This window comes from Cylas formicarius, unplaced genomic scaffold, assembly GCF_029955315.1.
Source record: "Cylas formicarius isolate icCylForm1 unplaced genomic scaffold, icCylForm1.1 PGA_scaffold_7__23_contigs__length_41026272, whole genome shotgun sequence".
NCBI classification, from domain to species: Eukaryota; Metazoa; Arthropoda; class Insecta; order Coleoptera; family Brentidae; genus Cylas; species Cylas formicarius.
Genome location: NW_026844352.1, coordinates 9,688,935 through 9,706,593, shown reverse-complemented (window position 1 = coordinate 9,706,593; position 17,659 = coordinate 9,688,935). Strand labels below are relative to the sequence as shown.

Sequence of the window (17,659 nt, the reverse complement as noted above, 5' to 3'; positions counted from 1 at the left end):
TTATAAAAGGAAAAACTAATTTTTTAGAAAATTTTAACACCTTGAAAAATATGCAAAATCACGCAAGGAATTGTTTCTTAAAGTTTGGCAGCGTATTTTTTTAACACCCTGTATATTTCTTGAGTTTTGACCATCTGTGACAGTGTTGGATAATCGTTGTTACTGTGCCTTTCGAAAAAAACATTTTACGAAATAATAACAATGTCGTGTCAAAGTTATTTGTCGCTTGATGCAAAACAGATTGTGGAAATGTGTATGAAACTTTAATCATAAGGGGACTTATTAAACAAGAAGCTTTAAAGGAAACATGTCTATTTACGAAAACGCCAATGTTGTCGATAAGTGATATTATTAATAGTGGAGGACTGAAGGAAAGGAATAAACATAGTGATTGTCAAACTCACCGTATAGACAATAGTGATCAGGACCCAATAAGATGGAAAATATATTGTATTTATCAAAGTGAAGTTGTTCATACCTTGGAAAAACTGAAAAAAAAAAGCTAGAAGAATATGAAACCAATATAAATATAAGCCTTGCCAGCCACCATAAAGTTGTTTGTAAAATTAGATTGAGGTCCCGCAACATAGATAAGTAGTACTGGAATCGCACAGATTACGTACTTGGATATTTAATTACCTTCAAGAATTTAAAAGATATAGATTAGACAATAGATTCATAATTTACCTTGAGGAACATGGTTGGATACACACGACACTGCATCCAAAGGATGGGTTGATTCCACTTCAAATTGTCACATGAAACCACTTTCAATTAAAGGAAAAGGCATCACCATAATACACACTGGGTCAAACGACGGATTTGTTCCAAAATGCATGCTGCTGTCTGCAAATAATATTAAACATTCTAGCTTGGTATCTTGGATTCATGAGGATACCAGTGCTGGACTTTTTGAAAATTGGTTTCAAAGCAATCTTTTCAAAAATATTCCCAATAACAGTGTCATAGATAACATAAGCAAACACAGCAGTCTCATCAAGTTCAAAAACTGAAATCCAGGAAATTTTGTTTTAAAATGATATTTATTTTGAGTTCGTTTACAAAAAAGTGCAACTTTTGGAAGTATTAAATTCATATGCACTTAAAAAAACAGTATGTATGCTATAATTTGGAGGAACAGGCTGGCCATAATGTTTACGCCTTCCTCTATATCATTGCATTTTTAGCCTCATAGAGAATTTGTGGAGCCAAGTGAAATCATCCCAATTGAGAGCTGAAAAAATTCAGTACAGCATATTATAAAAATTGAAGTGATTAGATTTAGATATTTAGAATAAAAATGTAATTATATATAAATATTCCTAGCTTTGAATTTATTGGATATATTTAATGTAATTGTTTTTTCTTAGTGTAATTTAATAAGATTATACCCATCTAAAGAAACAAAAAAATTATACTATTACCAAAACCTTTGAGAGCCCGTCCCTAATGTTCTGTCCTATTATACTTACCGGGCCCGAGTTTTATTGCCGTCGGCAGGTAACTTCCATTATTGCGGTGAAAAGCCAGCACGATGAATATTGAGACAGACTGTATAAAAGATTTAATCACCATATAAAATTATACCACTGTAATGTAAAGAGTATGGGAAATGAATTAGTAAGCGGAGAAACAGTGCGTGTAGTGATAGTAAAATTATATAGCTCGAACAGAAGCGAAGGGCATTAAGGCGTCGCGACGCGACGTTGTCGATGTCCTAGTTAAGCAAGTTCAGGTGAAAAGCCCCAAACGTGCTGCTTTGCCGATAAGAGGCTCGGAATTACAAAATTAATGTTTCAATTGACTTTATGAGCAGCCCGGTTTGTAATTACAACTATAATTAACTACAGTATCGCAACGAGTATTTATTAATTATTATATGCCGTGCAGTTATACAGTTTGAGTTGGTTAATGACGCTTTCCTAATGTTCACACACTGTGTGTCGTGCCGTAACGTTTAATTTGTTTGCTCTACGAAACGAACGTGCTAATGTATTAGTTTTTATAATAAAATTGTGCGTGTAATAGTTTGTTGTTGTTGGGAAGGAATGGATAACAAAATGAAAAACGATCCATTAAAAATATTGGCAATTTATTCACTATACCGTTCATAAACAAATCGACCGAAACATTATGATTCGGAAAACGTAAAGCTAATGATAATAGTCCCCGCTACTATGACATTTTGAAAAGAAATATTTAAATGCTCGGATATCAAAAACTGCAAAATCAAAATAATAAAAAAATCAATTTTAATACAATGAAAATCTAATACAAATGACTTCTGGACTTAAGTAACTATAAATGTTCGGATGGGTTAAAATTGGTTTAAACTATTTTTTTCCGAAAAAGTTAGTACAAAGCTCGGAAATTGTGAAATGGCAAAATTTTAAAGAAAAATCAATTAAAGGAAACGACGCTCGCCACCTTTTTGGTGGCTTTCGCGTCGCTAATGTTAGGTCGCCCCTGGGAAACTTGGGAAAACAAGATCTCGGGATCCACTTTGACTTGATGGACATTCTCCAGGGAACTTTTAGATTCTGATCTTCATCTAAGAGAGGGGAGAAGCCCACAATCGAGGAAGGGAATTTAGAGCAGCCTCACGTTGGGTGGGCAAATACATTGGAAATCTCGAGACAAGATCTATTGTCCAACTACATGGGACGGTTAGGACTTTAAAGACTTTACTGCTGACTCACACAGACCTGAAAAATGGGGGATTGAAGTGCTATCTGACGGAAAGATACTCCACAGAAGACAGCATGTAAGAAAATTCATCCTCCTCGACTAACTACAAAACGTTTGAAAGCAGCCGAAAAGTCCTGCGAAGACAGATCCGAGCTCAACGATGCAAAGCTTTTGTGGCCATACAATTAAATAATTCCACAGCGACGTCACACAGCTATGGATATAGGAAATAAGAAACTGTCACTCAAACTCTGAAGAAGACAACAGGATGATTTGCGAAACATTAGCTAGTTCGTCTCAACAAAAACCGTCGCAGGAGGCATCCAGAAATTTATATAAAATATATTTTATTATAAATTATGACTATTTCATTGTTAAGATGTAATACCGTTACATTTTGCAAATAATTAAAATAGTTCAGGTTCGTCAAACGTGATTTCATAGATTGCAGCGCCATTGAACCATAAATATAGTAGCACATTTGTTTCAAACTACAACTATATATGGTGTAATAGCAACTCTTTACCTCTCCTATCAATCCCTCCAAAATTTTCACCATCAATTTAATAGTATTGTACTACTGCTTGGAATTGAATTTTCTGACTTAGGAGTGATGGTTGATAAAAAATTGTCTTCCTTGTTCCATATTTATGGAATTTTAATTAACACTAAACAAATCAGGTTAAACCAGCATTGAAAACATAAAATTCGTATATTTCTTATGCACACGTTAGTTTCAAAATAGAGTACTTACCCCCGCTAAACCCACCTCTGTTGTCACCCAACATCCTCGTATCACTTTGCGGTATGTCTATGGGTGTCAGGCACTGTCCTCGCACCAGGCGTGTTTCCTGGATCTTATTTTCCTCTATCCTCTATCCCATCCTCTATTCTGCGTCATGATCTTGATGATCATTTCTGCAATAATTTGCCACTCGCTACTGGTCTTGAACATGGTGCTGACGAGGTCGTCCACCTACAGTTGCTTCCCTAGCTGCCGTTCCGTTGCAGCCCTAAAGTCGCCCTCTGTGACACTTAGTGCGTGCTCTGCATCGTCCCTGCCCTGGCATTGGGTGCATCCGTCATCCTCGCTTTCCCAAATCCTTTGTGTGAAACATCAAAAGGACCCATGAAACTGTGCATCTGAGTGACAAAATAGTCGTTCGTTCTGTGCTGACACTTCATCCATTCGTCACATCTGGGATCAGCTTTTTGGTGCACTGAGCAATATCCGTATTTTGAGTCCACTCCTCTTGTCATCTCGCAAAAGTCTGGTCTCTCTCATTCGCTCTTTCTTTTGGTCGGATCTTAAGTAATAGTAGAAAACTGAATGCAAATAAAAAAATTAAAAAGAACCCGAGTGACTACAGTAGTAATTTTGCTTCCCTACTTAACGCTCAGCAGCGGCCTGAATTTTCCTCATGGCTTTAATTAACATTGCAGTTTAAAAACGCTCCCAGGTTCGTATCGCGCGTTCACTTTCGTCGTCTCTGCGATAAGCGGCTTATCGTGGCCAGCGCAGGAAGTGCAACGAACAGATCCGTTTCTTAGGATTTAAATCCGACATTGAAAGGGATTATCAGAAGCTCGCTGTTGTCGACGTAATCTGAGAACAATGATCTCGTGCTCAGCTCGAATCCTTTTCAGCAAATATTCCAGTTTAGTTTACTGCGAGTTTCGAAAATAGACAATTCGACAAAGTGATTCGGCGAATCCGCGAAGGATGGGACGAGAAATTTTTATCGACGCGAATTAAATATTTTCGCACGTATCGGGGCGCAATCTGCCAGATACTATTGCTGGGACAATCATTTTTGTCCTCGGAACGAAATTGTTCTCGGACGGTTTACGGCGAATGATGCGGTCGGAGACGCGGGACGCGAGCTTATAGTTTTAAAAAATAAAATAATTCAGCAAACAAGCAGGTCGATTAATATTAATTTTCACTGGTAATACCATCAGGGTCCTATATACCGAGTGATGCATTGCCGAACGGAACATAGGAAATTCCATGTAAATTTTTACAATATTGGCTCCCCTGTACATTTTATAGCAAAGTTGTAATATAACTTTTTGAAGGGACCGGTATGATTAACTCATCTGCCGAATAAATTTTATTAAGCCAATCTTTAGTTATTGAATTAAATATGATGGCAAAATTAGAAAATTGTTATAGTTTAGGTAATAAATCAAACACCAGTAAAATATAGTTTGACAATAACAACACGAAAATTCGTGACAATAACAACATTTTTGTTTTTGATTACGTTATTAAACGCGGCTTAATTATTCGGGAAATAGTATTGAAATGTGTTCAGTATATTTTCCTCTTAAAACTATACCTTCAATTTCAACAATTAAACATATTATTAAACAAAGGTACCGTAATAAGTAACTGCAAATGCTCAGCTGAAAATGTCGATAATGAAACAGAACAAAAGGGCATTAGAGGTTTTAACATTTCACTATATGTGAAGGAAAACAAAATGATTAGTACGAGGATTTTTGGACGAGCTGTAAATAAACATCAAAGCACAGTGTTGAGCACATTAAAAAACACAAATATTTTTTTTATAAATACGAAAAGCACCAAGGCGATCAAGAAAAAAGAGTAGCATTTTGCTTTAAAATGATAGAAAAACCAAATAATGATAGAGATTTTTAAAAAAATATTTGTTTCACTAAACAACGAACCAAATGTTCAAAACTGTCGGTATTCGAGTCAAGACAATAGATATCAAAAAATATATGTCATGGTGGAAATTTGCAGACATCGCTCATTCCAAGAACGCTACATCACCCGGCATATATTGGTATTCGGTATTTAAAAACTGTATATTTCGCATAAAGTTTATAACATTTGATATATATCTCAAAGTTGATGGAATACTAGACTTTGTGGGAAAACTAAATTACCAACTTGCTGAAAATCTGTTCACATACACTATCTGACAAAAGCGAACTTGATGAAGTCAATTATTTAAAAATTGTAAATTCAACCAATTACTCCGGAAATCAATAATAATGCAGTATCAAAAATCTCAAGGTATTATAATGAAACTGTGTCCAAATTTCAAATAACTTGGTATTATGCAATAACTTTTTTCAATACACTTCCAAGGTTCTCAAAGGTTCTCAATGGAGTTATGGTTCGGTGATTGTGCTAACCATTGGTATTGGTATTGGTATTAAAGGGGGGCACCCTCTCGGGCGTCCAAGTACTTAGGTCACCAGATGGGCCCGTTATGCCCCCACGACTCAAGAAATTAAGGGCACTGAGACTCGTTTCGCTAAACATGCTTTTGGCTTTGTCAGAGCGCTGCGCTGCACAAAACTGAGCAGTGAATGTTCAGTAGGAACATCAAATATTCCGGTGGGACTTAAATATTTTGACGGATAACTGTGTCGCAGTCAATGTTATTTAGGTATTGGTTTTGGTATTGGTATTGGTATTTAAGGGGGGCACCCCCGCAAGCGTCCAAGCAATTAGGCCACCAGATGGACCCGTTGTGTCCCCAGACCTCGCTAGAGGGCGCCCAGAATGTCGCCGCTCCTATAGAAAGTCAGCAACTCATTTAGCCCAATACCGTGCACTGAGTCCGAATCGATCGGGGCCGTTCCAAAGACTCCCAATCTTGCCTATGTCAGGGCACTCGGTGAGCAGATGATACGGGGTCTCCTCCTCTTCCATGCACCCGGGTCGTCTCCAATGCCTAGCAAGCAAAGATACCTCCTAAGCCTGCAATGTCCTGTGTAGGGCCCCTGTTAGTGCTCTACATTCCCTTCTCGTTAGTCTAAGCAGCTCCCTGGTTTGCGGGAGGGCGGGCCCATCCATCATAAGCCTCGCCTGCCTCATTCCGTGACGTGACTTTCCTCTGCTCAGTACCCCTTTGTATTCCTTTATCAACAAGGAGCGCGTACGCACTGACTTCATCGCCATAAGTGCAGCCCTACTATCCGTACAGAAGAAGACCCTCCTGCTTGACCCCCTGTGCTAACCATTGAACTTGATATTCTCTTGATTCTTCTATCAATCCTAAATGGATTTTGTTGGGCTTTCCTGATTTTGGGATTTTTTCTACATTCTCTCTTTCATTATAACGTGAAATAATTCTCCAAAAACCGCATTTTTTCAAGTTTCACTGCTTGAAAATAGCGACTTAGACTTTCCTTTCCTTCTATAAAATAGGAACTCTAATTAGTAAATCCCCAAAATTTTACATTTAAATTTGCCTCAATTGCAAATCCCCTTTGCTTGTGGCAATTAGACGAGTTTCTTTACTTTTATCGCTCTTGCAAAATGACTTGTTGCAGGAAATAATAATATACTAACTTATTTGACTTTTTCAGACATTATCATTTAACCAGTGGCCTACAACGATCCTTGAAACTATATACACGTTTTCATTTGAAACTTGTGTCTGACAGCATACATTTTCGACTGTTCCGTTTCAATGCAATTGCTCTTGTCAGTTTTTCATAAATAAATAAGGTATTTTTTTTGAAAAAATATGACCTTTTGCTAATTTTTTGACAATGATATCATATGATTTTGCTGCAAAAATAATTGTTATGACAAATTTAATAATAACATATCAATTACCCTATCTTTCTTTAACATAAAATAAAATGAGTTGCAGTACTGAACAGGACAGAAAGTTTTTCCGATTAATAATTTTACCTTTTCAATGTAATCTAATTCATACAAGTAAATTGCATGCAATTGCTTTAAATATTGCATTCAAGCTCCCAGAGATTTAAATAGAAACAGAGTATTTAACACAACTCTCATATTCTTGAATGCATATTAAACTTGTAGGAGACAGTTTGGAATCAGCTTCTCAGAGCTTCTGAACTAAAAATATCTAAAATTTAATATATCATTTAATTTCTAAAGCAAACAAATTTTGCGTCCTACCCTTAACTAGTATTGTTGTCCTGTTTTTAATTTAGTCAAATAAAATATGTTAGTAGTGTTCAGAAACCTCAGTTAATCGCAACAGGAACCAATTAATTTGGAGGTTGCAACGAAACGAACGAACAATTCCTGCAGTGATTTTGTTAAGTTCACAATTTTATACGCTTCCTCAGGAAACATAGAATCTTTAATCGAGAGTATTGTGAGTGGATAGAACTATTTAAAAAAACGAAGTTGTTCCCACTTTTCGATAAAAGCTGAAACTATTTTATATCGATAGAGGGATCAAAAGCCTAAGTGTGAGAGAGATAACCTATATGGGTGTTATTAAAATTACATTATATAATTTAATAAGGGAATATCAAGTCTTAGGGAACAGATGGCAAAAAAATACGTATGAACACTGCTCTAAAGATTTGGTATAAAGAGCTTATGGATGGAATAGTGACAGCCATTTTGATGTATAGCTTGATTGCCATATTTTGACACTATCACTGTTTTTATTGATTAAAATTCGAAAAAATAGTCTATTTCATTTTCCGATTTCAAATATGAATATAATTTACGAAGTTAATTTTTCTTTCAGCACTCAATCAGAATTCGCCATTCTCAAAAAAGGATTGCCACATTAGATATTCGACACGACTAAAGAAATTAAGGGCACTGAGACTCGTTTCACCAAACACGCTGTTGGCTTTGTCAGAGCGCTGCGCTGTATAAAACTGAGCAGTGAATGTTCAGTAGGAACATCAAATATTTAGGTGTTACTTAAATATTTAGACGGATGACTGTGTCGCAGTTAATGTTACTTAGATATTGGTTTTGGTATTGGTATTGATATTTAAGGGCGGCACCCCCGCAGGCGTCCAAGAAATTAGGCCACCAGACGGGCCCGTTGTGCCCCCAGACCTCGCTAGAGGGCACCCAGAATGCCGCCCCTCCTATAGCAATTCAGCAACTCCTTTAGCCCAATACCGTACACTGAGTCCGGATCGATCAGGGCTGTTCCGAAGACTCCAAATCTTACCCATGTCAAAGCAGATGATACGGAGTCTCCTCCCCTTTCGTTCACCACCTGCACTCCGGGACGTTTCCAATACCTAGCAAGCAAAGATGCCTCCTAAGCCTGCAATGTCCTGTGTAGACCCCTGTTAGTGCTCTAGACTCCCTTTTGGGCAATCCAAGCAGCTCCTTGGTCCGAGGGAGGGCGGGCCCATTTATCATAAGCCTCGCCTGCCTCAGTCCCGGAGCAACTCTCCAGCCCACCACGGCCCGTTCTCTCACCGAGGCTTCGAGAGCTCCCCGCCTCATGCACGGGGCGATCCCCAAGCGGGACTCTGGTCCCACATGCCTGTCCGAGAAGCCCTCCCTCGCTAAGGCGTCCGCAGCCTCTTTGCCTCCTGATCAGGTGTGACCCGGGACCCTGGCCAACAAGGAGCGCGTGCGCACTGACTTTAGCACCATAAGTGCAGCGCTGTCAGAGCGAAAGAGTACTCACCTGCTACTGTGTTGAGCCGAAGCACCTCTCTGACCTCCATAAATACAGCGAAAATTTCCACCTGAAACACGGTGCAGTACAAGCTCGATCCCGTTGTCGCCCAGTACACTCCACCTCCGGTCAAATCTCCCATTCTGGACCCGTCTGTGTACCATCTGCACCCGATTCGCCAAAGAGGGTAGACCCACCAGAGCCTCAAGGTCCCTCATGGGTGCCGTCCTCGTGGCGTCCGGTATGCAGAGGCATGCCAATCTCTGCAGTTTATCAAGAACTAGTCCTGTTCCTGCTCTTTTTGTCCATAGATTCAATGCGTGATCTTTGGCCCCAGGCCCCAAATGCCTCCCACCACTCTCCGGCACGCCCATAGAGCTCCAAAGGCCGACCTGGTCGTTGATTTTATGTGTTCCTAGAGGGTCAGCTTGGAGTCCAAATATACCCCCAAGCTCCACCTTCCTTTCCCTGGGGAAGATGACCATCTCCACCTTGCTAGGACTGACAGTTGCTTGCTGTCTCGGCACCATTGTGAGAATCTTGCCAATGCCCTGTTCAAGATCCTTTTCACGTCCGTCCTCTGTGTCATTATCACAAGGTGGTCTGCTTATGCCGGAGCATAAACCCCGTGTCTTCCCTCAGAATATGCAATATCTCGTTCACCTCTAGGCACCACAGGAAGGGGGACAAGACCGCTCCTTGTGGAGAGCCCCGTGATGAGCCGATGGATACCTGCTCCCCTCCCAGCCTTGCCTTAACTCTCCGGTAAGTTAGCATGGAGCGCATCCAGTTTATAATGACCATCCCCACTCCAGTACGCTCCACCGCCCTGCAGATCGAGTACAGGACCGACCGTATTATTGAAGGCCCCTTCGATGTCCGCGAACACTCCAGACCCTCCTCCATTCTGGAAGTCAGATGGTGAAGAGCGGAACCCACAGACCCGCCAGTTCGGTAAGCATGCTGGGTTGGCTCTAATGGGGCCTCCAGCTCCACCCAGTCCCTTAGATACCGGTCCACAAGTCTCCAGATATTTAGGTATTAAAGACATTCGTATGTTCCTTTGTTAAAACAATGGGTTAGACCATTTAGCTACTAGAGATATAGAAACTCTCTATGCTGATAAAAAATGACTTCGGTATTCTACCACGGATATGACCACTGACAGATCATCAATAAGTTTTTTCAAAATATGTCCGAATTATGTTAAAATGCCATTAAATATTCAGGAGTTAGGTGCGTCTATATTCGCTGGTTAGGGCGTAAATCTAAAGGCACGCGTTCAAGATTGTTTGCATCTCTATCAGAGCTACCTAAGACACACATCAGTTTTTATCCGAGCAGGGCCACTATATCATCTATTGAGGCCAACTCGGTGAAGTAAGTGGTAGCAAGGGGTCTAGTATGATCGAATGCATGTTTCTCTAAACTTGGTTAGTAGGAGATTTGTAGCATTTCTTAAAGCTAAAATTTTCGTAAAAGGAGAGAAATCCAAATTCTTGATACCATTGTTTTATCTGTGGGGCCCAGTTGTTCTTTGTTACTTGAAGTACTACTTGAGACAGGGCCAAGAGACTTTGTAAAAAGAAGTTTGAACTCTATCAAGTATATTTACATAACGAGATGCTCACATGCACAATTTGTCGAACTATTTAGAATAAGGGAGTCAAAGTGTTGCGTAATAGTTGATGAAATCAGCTGTGCTTTTGCAATTTTTCACAATTTTTGATAGCGGCTAAAGGTTTCTCCCAGATAAGTAACATTTTTAACCCTCTCAATTTGTTTCTTTCAAAACGAAGAACTGGAAATTCAACAGCCTAGTCGCTTAGAAAAAGATGTGTAAAACCAAACCCTTGCAATGGTCGTTGAAGTGTACTGTTGAGGGGGGAAAAACGTCAAAGTTTGCCCAAGCACTTTTCCCTAAACACTAAAATCGGGTAATATTTTATTGCAGCTTGGGCCGCCGAAATTATTAAGGGTCCACGTCTAAACCGAACGAGTTACGCACTCAGGTTTCATTCGACGGGCGACGCTGAAAAAGGGGTATAATATAATACTACGTCGACATAGTCGACGGGCGGTGAAACGTCGACTAATGAGATTGAATACGTCACGTCAGAAAATGAACCCGAGGCACTAAATTGGTGCGCCTAAGTTACCGACCGAGGAGTTGCTGCTGCTTGCACATACCGTTGCCGCGTCCCGAACTGGATAATATATTACTACAGATTGCTGACTAAATTACGTTGCACCTTGCTTACCGCCCAAATGGACGGTGATAAATTCCCGAGACATTACTGGGTATACCTTGAGATCATGGCTCCCGGGTCCCGGACCGGGACTTGGCGGCAGATTAACAGGGTTTTTACTGCCAAGATTAAGTCCGCGCCGTCTAGCGGCCGTATATTACGCGGTCGAGGGTGAAACTGAAGAAGACTCCCCGGGGAAATTTCTTTTATTTTTAGTTACCTACGTCAACAAGGGTTTTTGTGCCGCAGGACGTATTAAACTTGGCTCATCGGGGATTTACTAAATGACGCGCTGGTTGAGTGACAACTAACTACGTTTCGAATTTATCGAATGGTAAAGATAACTGGAACGTTCATGATAATAAACACAGAGAAGTTACTTTAATTATTGCTACTACTGCACTATTGAACAAAACAGGACATAAAACATGGCTTCGTCCACGCATTATCTGATCGGAGAAATGGTAAGTTATATATAAAAAAAGTTTAATTCAAAAATTTCTGGTATTTACTTGTTAAGTCCAGGTACAAACTTTTCTCTTTTATTGATGGCATTAGGTTGTCAAATATATTCGATATATACAGTATGCTCAGCCTGTTCAGCCAAATTATCAATGCGTACTGTTTTTTAATTGCATATGAATTTAGAAACTTCCAAAAGTTGCCCTTTTTTTGTAACTGAATTCGAAATAAATATCATTTTCTAACAAATATTCCAGGATTTTAGTTTTTGAGCTTGATGAGTCTGGAGCTTCGCTTAGCAGACGGCTCTGGTAGCTTGCTTTATCCACGACAATAACACTGTTGGGAATATGTTGGAAAAGAATTATTTGAAACCAATTTTCACAATGTTCTGTAGTTGTTTCGTCATGATAATCCTGCAAATGCTTTGCAGACAACAGCATCCAGTTTGGGACAAATTCGTCTTCTGACCCAGCGTGTATTATGAAATAATACGTTTTCCTTTATTTAAAGGTACTTTCGTCTGACAATTTTCAGTGAAAACAACTCATCCTTTGGATACAGTGTTGTGTGTATGTACCATGTTTCATGAAAGTAAATTATGGATCTGTTATCTAATCCATATCTTTTAGTTTCTTGAAGGTAATTAAATCTCGGAGTATGTAATCCATGTGATTCCATTACTACTTGAATTTGGATATTTTGCAAACATCTCTATGGAGGATTATATTTATATTAATATCATCTTTTCAGCTTCTTTCTCAGTTTATCCAAGGTAGGAACAACTTAGCCTTGATAAAGACAATACATTTTTGTTCTTATTAGTGTATTAGTGTAGTGATCACTATTGTCTATACGGTGAGTTTGAAAATCAATACGTTTATTCCTTTTCTTCAACTCTCCACTATTAATAATATACGATATTGACGTCTTTGTTAGTAGACAAACGATTTCGAAGCGACATTGTAATACTCTCGTAAAATAACTTCTTCCAAAAACTCAGAGTTAAAACGAATATTCAAAACTGCCACAAATGGTTCACGCACAAGAAATATACCAGAAAGGAAAAAATATACCTGGCCCATCCTTGCCTTGTCACTCCAAAAAGAATAAATTTTTTGTTAATGGCTTTACCCAATAACAACAGGTAATAACATCGTTAAAGTTTTATTGGGGAGGATCCGTTGAAACCCAACACGATGAAAATTGATACAGACAAGGTGCCTGAGTTTTTTACCTGTTTTCACTCGTATGCTAAAAATGGCAAAATCCACCTTTTTACTTGGCCATGTTCTACCATTGTCTATTACGCCTCGGTGTCGTGTACACTCGACAGAGATGGCACCAATTACCGGATAACTACAGTGGTTTCCACTACAAAACATGGACGCATTTTTGAAAAATTGCTGCTGAAACTGAAAAGGCTGGCTTTAATTATTATAGATAATGCAGGATATCATTCTAGACTTAGTGAAAGGGTACCAAACACATTGGCAAAATTTATCAATTTTTTCAAAAATTACATCAAACAAACTTGCCTTATGCTACAGACGAAATAATTGTATATTTAATGCCATATATTTGATGTGGGCTCAGTGCGAAATGTTTTTTAATAAAAATATTTTAAGTGAGGCTCTCCAGATAAAAATATTTTAAGTGAGGCTCTCCAGACAGCTACCAAATCAGTTGAATCTGTTGTATAACACATACAGAAAATACTTAATAAAAGAATTGCGTGAATGTTGTAAAACTGTAAATTACCAAACAACTATATAGTGAACCGTTGATTTTTGGGTTAAGGTATGTAATCGTAATATAAAAAATTATGTATGTTTTATTGTTGTGCATCTATTTTTATACTATTTTTAATCATTTTGTATGTTCTATTGACTTGCACTAGTAATTTTTAATCATTTCAATCTATTTTGCTGACTCCTATACAAATTTTTATCTATGTTTTAATTATGACCAGGAAAATAATGCTATAAATAATTTTATTTAAAAATACATTTTTGTAGGTTAAAATTAAATGTCTGAATAAGGTCTTGATGGCGCTCCTTGTTGATAAAGGAGTGCAAAGGGGTACTGAGGAGGGTGGCTGAGGAGAGAAAGGTCACGTTGGTCTGGGTCCCGGGTCACACCGGTATGGGGGGCAATGAGGCAGCGGACGCCTTAGCCAGGGAGGGCTCCTCACATAGGCATATAGGGCCAGAGCCCCGCTTGGGGATCGCCCCGTGTGTGAGGCGGGGAGCTCTCGAAGCCTGGGCGAGAGACCGGGCCGCGGGGGACTGGAGAGTTGCTCCGGGAATGAGGCAGGCGAGGCTTATGATGGATGGGCCCGCCCTTCCTCGGACCAGGGAGCTGCTTAGACTGACCAGAAGGGAGTGTAGAGCACTAACAGGGGCCTACACAGGACATTGCAGGCTTAGGAGGCATCTTTACTTGCTAGGCATTGGAGACGACCCGGAGTGTAGGTGGTGCATGGAAGGGGAGGAGACCCCGTATCATCTGCTCACCGAGTGCCCTGCCTTGACATGGGCAAGATTGGGAGTCTTCGGAACGGCCCTGATCGATCCGGACTCAGTGCACGGTATTGGGCTAAAGGAGTTGCTGACCTTCTACAGGAGGGGCGGCATTCTGGACGCCCTCTAGAGCGACCTGGGGGCACAACGGGCCCATCTGGTGGCCTAAGTGCTTGGACGCCCGCGAGGGCTCCCCCCTTTAATACCAATACCAATACCAAGGTCTTGATGGCCGAAACGTCACAAAAAATAAAATGTTTCAAAAGTAACGGAAACTTATTTTAATTTCACTAAAAAAGGACCAAAAAAAGTCCATCTCTGTTGCCTCCAGCGTTCTCATGGTTCATGTTTTAGTGGCCAGACTTCACTGCTGTATGTGACTATGCGCTTAATGATCGTATTGTATATTAGGTGTTTGTTTCGTCTCGTGATTTTTTGGTGCCACAAGAAGGTGTTCAGCATAGTAATGGCCTTTCTGCCTTAATTATTTCGTTGTTTGATGGCGTAGTCTAACGTCCCACTGCTGGATATGTACATTCAAAGGTATTTGTAGGGTTCGCAGGTTTTGATAGTCTGACCGTCCTCTAAGAGGAGGTCGCGTTGTGCTCCACCGATACACATATACTTTGTCTTTGGTAAGTTTACTTCCAACCCCCATTTCTTGTATTCTTCGATCAGGTTTCGCGTCATGTATTCTACGTCATCGTACTCTTGCGCCATTATGACTTGGTCATCTGCGAAGCTTAGGGTGTATATGTTTGCATTGTTACGGCGGATGCCCATATTTCTGCATTTTTGCTTCCATATCCTTAACGCTTGTTCAAGATACATCTTGAAAAGGGTGGGTGATACAGAACACCCTTGTTTGAGTCCCTCGTTGGGTGTAAATCTATTGGACATTTTTGGGCCGACCTTGACTTTAATGTGACAGTTTCCATATAGTTCTTTCACTGATCTTATTATGTTGACGCTTAGGTTTGTCGGGTCTGATGCCTCCCAAAGTTTTGTTAGCGGTATGCTATCGTATGCCTTCTTCAGATCCACGAACAACGATGTATCTCCTTATTGAATGCTATCATTTTCTCGATAAGCTGGGTGACGCAAAACAGATGGTCAACGACGGATCTTTCCGTGCGAAAGCCCGCTTGTTCTTCTGCTTCACTGTTTGTGTATTCACGTTCTATTTTGGCCTTTAATATTTTACCTTAAATCCGACCGATTGAGCTCGTCACTGCGATACCTCGATAGTTATTGCAGTTTTCATTGTTGCCCTTTTTGTGGATAGGGGTAAGGAAGGATAATTTCCATTCTTCTGGGATATCTCCGCCTTTGATACAATTTTGAAAGAGCTTTGCTAGATGTTCATACAGTTTGTGTGTTCCATGTTTGATTAATTCTGCGGGAACATTACCTGGCCCTGGTGATTTTTTATTCCTTAAGTTTGTGCAAATATCTTCTGCCTCATTAATGCTGATTCTGGTCGGTGAAGCCGAAACCTGTATTATGCTAGGGCTGTCGTCTTCAAGGAACTGTTCTCGGTCCTCTGTTAAAAGCTTATGGAAATATTCATCCCATTTATTTGTTGTGACGGGAGTTACTATCTCTCTCTTTGTGTTTTGGCGTAGAGATTTCAGAAGCTTTCACTACTTTTTGTTCCTCCCAGGTAGGTATTTATTTTGTTGCATTTTTTTCCCATGATTCATTTTTCTTCTGGATTATTTTTCTTCTTACTTGGGTTTGTGCTTCTTGGAGGACTATCTTATGGTAGCTTGATTTGCTGGATAGGTAGTGTTGGTACTTTTATCTTTTATCTTCAATATCTTGTTTAATTTCCTCGTCCCACCAATAGGGTTTGTTAGATTTCCGGTCTTCGCAGTATCCCATCGCTTCTTGGGCTGCTTCTTTCAGGCATTGTTTAATATATTCGTAATGTTCTGTATTATTATTAAAATGTTGTGGCTGGAGTTTCTGGTTAAGTCTTTTTTTGTATAGGTCTTTCGTACTTTACTGCTCAAAGCTCTCAAGGGGTTGTCTCATACTTAAATATTCGGGTATCATTAAGAAACACCCTGATCTATTATTACATAGAAAATGCAGGAGTATCAGTATGGACCATTTAAATTAATTAATGTTAAGTTCAACAGACATTTAGGGGGAACAACATCTGTTGAAGTATAAGTGGAAGCAACAATCTAATTTATACCGACTTTTTTGGACTTTCAACAAACAACCAAACAATCATAACCGTAACTCAGACTTTACTTTTTACCACTCAACCGAGACAATATTCAAGTCCTCTTTTTGCTCTACCCTTCTCAAACATCATAAAAGCCGGTACAGAGTAGAATACGAGTCAGTTCCAATTTAGCTCTGAAGAACTCAACAGGATGATTTATAAAGTAAATTAGTCATTCAATAATGTATGATCAATAATTCGGAACTACATAGTGGGGTTCCATTTAAAAAACCAAGTACGTAAATTTACAAAACATAGATCGTGGCAACATATTAGCAAGCTTCTCGTTTTAAAAATTGCTAAACAGTTTCCCTTCATGTAAAAAAATGACGTTTTTGGACATATCGTTGAAACTCATCTTGAAACGCACTCTCGGAAGAATGTGTGTCATTATGTAGGGTGTTAAGAAAGATTTATGAAAGTTTATGAAAGTCATATACTTAACGAAGTGCCTGAAGAAGTTTATAAACATGTTGTATATTGTATTTTTCTACAAGCACCAATAAAACTTAAATGTATTGTTAAATCGTATTCCCTTCACAAAAAAAAATGCGTCCCTTTTTCTATCTGCCCGTCGTATCTTAAGTACCTAAGACGAGTTTGAACTTTGCAATTTCTAGAATGTCGAAATTGTCGTCTAACTTTTTCACGTGCCGGAAAAAAAGAAGCGTAATTTAACTGGCTTTTGAACGGCAAAGAGGGCTAGGGTTGTCATCGGCGATAATTTCTTCACGATTGCTTTTTTTCGTTTAAGCGCAACGTAATCGTTCAATAACAGACCACAATAGTACAATTTTGTTTGAAAATATGCAACTAGTATTTTAAAGAATGATTTTTATTTAAAATAAAGGGTGATTCAATAAGGGTTTTCAGATTCAAATAATAAAAAAAACTCGGAAGGATATAAAAATATACAAACAATTTTATTTGCCATTTTAGATTAGTGTATTACAATTAGATATGAAAGATGATGTCATTCAAATGACCTAAGCAACTCGTGTGGCATGACGTAAGTTTATTGAAATTTCCTATCACTTTTCGCGTCTAATCTCCTGTTTCAGCTCTGGAATAGTGTTTGGTTTATTTCTATACACT

General features: G+C 39.2%; 1 protein-coding gene across 1 annotated transcript in view; it reads right to left on the bottom strand.

The window, feature by feature from the left end:
- Positions 1–14,865: 14,865 nt before the first annotated feature.
- LOC132704465 (uncharacterized) overlaps positions 14,866–17,659 on the bottom strand; it is an 83,952-nt gene continuing 81,158 nt past the window's right edge. Inside the window, exons 2-3 of the mRNA XM_060674475.1 lie at positions 15,377–15,532; positions 14,866–15,314 (exon numbers count right to left, since the gene is read on the bottom strand). Of these exons, the coding sequence (XP_060530458.1) occupies positions 14,866–15,314; positions 15,377–15,532 (605 nt within the window). The remainder of the gene's footprint in view (positions 15,315–15,376; positions 15,533–17,659) is intronic.